The 3670-nt window shown below is 39.7% G+C and overlaps 1 protein-coding gene across 1 annotated transcript in view; it reads left to right on the top strand.

Moving 5' to 3' along the window:
• The first annotated feature begins 2108 nt into the window (after positions 1 to 2108).
• Positions 2109 to 3670, top strand: part of LOC125195368 — a 5810-nt gene continuing 4248 nt past the window's right edge. Inside the window, exon 1 of the mRNA XM_048093528.1 lies at positions 2109 to 2570. Within this exon, the coding sequence (XP_047949485.1) occupies positions 2109 to 2570 (462 nt within the window). The remainder of the gene's footprint in view (positions 2571 to 3670) is intronic.

Below are 3670 nucleotides of genomic sequence, written 5' to 3'. Positions count from 1 at the left end.
ACGAAGCTGGCGGGTCACCAGGTTGGGTGTGCGTTGAAGCTGGCGAATCGCCAGCTGCTTACGGTATTTTTCTCGTCTTTTTCTGGCGGGTCGCCAGGTTCGTTTGCATGCGAACCTGGCGGGTCGCCAGCTATGTCACTGCTCTGCGCAATCTTGGTAAAACGGCCATAACTTCTTCTACCAAACTCCGATTGAGATGTTTAAAATATTCACGCGAAGCTCTTTCGAAGTCGAAGAGAATGGTATGCATTACATGCAAATCGGACTTCAAAATCTCCAGATAATCATGTCTCAAAGTACACAATATATGATCAAAACCAAGTAAAACTACCCTCTAAAGTCATGTGAAATCCAAATGAATCAATCGAGAACTCCGTTCGGCTCCAAGGCTGAGGGGTGTCGACGTCGTGATCGGCTGGCGAATCCACCGGATACCGTGAAGAACCCTATCCCTAACCCTAAACCCTAACCGACCTAAACCCTAGGCCGCGCGAGGCTGAACCGGAGCAGTGCCGTCGTGAGCGGCTGTTGCTGGTTCACGCCAGATCGAAGCGGCGGACAGAGGTCACCGGAGCAGCGACTTCGGAGCTGCTGGATGTGCGATGACGACGGAGGGTGCATCTCGGCGGTTTTCCGCCGGGAGGAAGGGAAAAGGAAGCGGCGCGCCTTCGGGCGCGGGCTGTCGGCGATGCTGGACGGCGAACTCACCGCTCCTGCGAGCGTATCGCCGGCGTATCTTCGTCGTGTTAATTCGTGCAAACCTCAAACAACGAGATAACGATGAAAGATTATTTTAATGATTATTTAATTCATAAATTAAAAGATATCATCAAAAATAATATTATTTAATGAAATAATATATTTTGGGAAGATTTTCCTAGATTTTAGGAATATTTTGATTATTTTCTATATCTATGGAATATTTTATGTCCTAGATGATATAGATAAGAATAATTTAATAGTTTCCTAATTATTATATATATCTAGAATCCTTAATAAGATAGATATATAAGATTACATTAAATATTATAAAAATTATTTTCTTCCTGATCTTGAATATGGATATTATATGAATTTAATGTTTCATGTCTAATTAAGTTTTTAAATAATTTACTTTATTTTAGATATATCTTATAATATGACATGAATAAGAATTAAATTCTAGATTAATTAATTCCTAAACTAAGATACTAAAGATAATAAAAGATTTAATTATCCAGTCAATTAAATACCAACAGAATTTAATTAATCTTAATCTTTCTTAAGTCTAAAGGATAATTAATGAAAAACCATAACCAAAATATCTTAGCGATAATTATGAACTTAAAGTTTATATATGGTCTCCATCGGTTGGACTGCCAAATTTTGTGAAGCTGATTTTCTAATATTATTGCCACCTGCTTTGTAGGGACAATAATCCTATAATCCTACGAAAACAGTAAGTTCATAAGGACGGACTTCTCACACAATAAATAGAATGAACTAGAAAGTGGTTCCCAATATTATTGCCACCTGCTTTGTAGGGACAATAATCCTAAGGAACTGCGAGTTTCAGGGTTCAATCAGAGTTTATGAGATAGCTTGGTTTTGTTATCAGCACATGAACATTGTCATGGGAGTGTGTTGTAGAAATAAAATTCTGTAATGCTAAATCTGATGGTCGTGCTTAGGCAACATTAGGCGGCCATGCCATGTCTTGTGGTCTCTGGACTATTCGTCGGTGTTGTGACCAGTAAAATTGTCAAAATTTTGATGCGTATTAACCTTCAAAGGAGGATACAATTTATTAATTTTTGCTGTTGTAAGACTTTGAAAAGTTTTATGGTTAACCTACTCAATTTCCTTACATAAGTTTATGACAAATAGTAATTTTTTCTGTTTGCAGTGCAATAAAATCCGTCAAGATGTCTTTTAATCCTCTTTTTGCAATTCTCTAAGAAAACAAACTCGAGGGCCAAAATTACATAGAATGGAAACAATATTTGGATATCATTCTCACAGTAGAAGAGTACAAGTTTGTGCTCACTACTCCGCAGCCTCCAGTTCCCGCAGCTAATGCCTCGGTGGGAGGTCAGAATGCGCATAAATGGTGTCATAAGGCGAATGAGATGGCTAAGTGCTACATGTTGGCATCTATGTCTTCAGTACTCAAGTATCAGCATTCTGCCATGGCGACTGCCGCTGAAATTATGCAAAATCTTGCAAATCTTTTTGGTACTCAGAATCGAACGGCTAAGTCTCAATCCTTTCGGAGTATCATAACGAAGTCTATGAAGGAAGGCACATCTGTGAGGCAACATGTCCTCGAGTTGATGAGCCACCTCAATCAGATTGAGGTTTTGGGAGGGACGATCGATCCCGAGTCCCAGGTTACTATAATCCTTCAGAGTCTTCCCCCTAGCTTCCAGCAGTTCAAGCTCAATTTCGAGATGATCAATTGGGATTACACTTTGGCAAAGCTGCTGACTGAACTTCAGTCGGCCGAGGACCTTATGGTTCAAGCTAAAGTAGCTATGCTGAGTCTGGCGCCTAATTCCTCTGGCTCTAAGCCTCGCGCAGGAAAGAAAAAGGCACCAAACCCAGTGGGAGCTAAGAATGCTAAGGGAAAGAAGAAGAAGAAGAAGAAGAAGAAGAAGAAGAATAAGAAGAAGAAGAAGAAGAAGAAGAAGGTCGATAAGAAGGTTACATGATCGTGAGATCGAAGTTCAGTTGGACGACGCTACTAAAGTGGCGGTCGTTGCAGTGGGAGACGTTTATTTGCGTTTTTCTAGTGATAGATTTTTTATTTTGAAGAATGTTTTATTGATACCTTCTTTTAGAAGAAATTTAATTTCAGTTTCTAAATTGTCTTTTGATGGATATTCGATTTCTTTTAATGACAATTGCGTTATTAAGAAAGATGGTTCTTATATATGTCGTGGTATCATGGAAAACAATCTGTACACAATCACGTGTACACAATTTAATCAATGTAAATCAGAACTCAATAATGCATCGAAAGTTTCTAACAAAAGAAAAGAACCTTCATTTTCAATTTACGAAACGTACTTATGGCACCTTAGACTTGGTCATGCCAATGAGAGAATGATTCATGCGATGGTTGATTAAGATCTTATTAAAGGTCTTGAGAAGGAACCATTTTCAAAGTGTGAATCCTGCTTGGAAGGCAGGAAGACTAAGAGACCTTTTAGGTCAAAGGGTAATAGGGCCAAGGAAGTATTTGAGCTCGTTCATACTGATGTGTGTGGACCAATATCAACCGAGGCAAGGGGCGGTTTTTGATATTTCATCACCTTCATTGATGACTTCTCAAAAATTGGATACGTCTATTTGATGCGCTACAAGTCTGAAACTTTTGACAAGTTCAAGGAGTTTAAGGCTAAAGTAGAGACGCGTCATGGTAAGAGTATCAAATGACTGCGATCTGATCACGGAGGCGAGTACCTAAGTGGCAAGTTTTTGGACTACTTAGGAATAGGACCTTATTAAACATGGTCCGCTCGATGATGAGTTATGCACGGTTACCTATTTCGTTTTGGGGGCATGCTTTGCTTTCAGCAAGCTATCTCTTAGACAACTTACCTTCTAAATCAGTTCCTACTACCCCATATGAGTTGTGGAATGGGCGAAAGCCCAATCTGGAACATCTCAGAGTGTGGGGGTGTCCGGC

The sequence above is a fragment of the Salvia hispanica genome, chromosome 1 (genome assembly GCF_023119035.1).
Source record: "Salvia hispanica cultivar TCC Black 2014 chromosome 1, UniMelb_Shisp_WGS_1.0, whole genome shotgun sequence".
Lineage (NCBI taxonomy): Eukaryota > Viridiplantae > Streptophyta > Magnoliopsida > Lamiales > Lamiaceae > Salvia > Salvia hispanica.
Note: the sequence above shows the minus strand (reverse complement) of the source record. Positions and strands in the feature narration are given on the sequence as shown.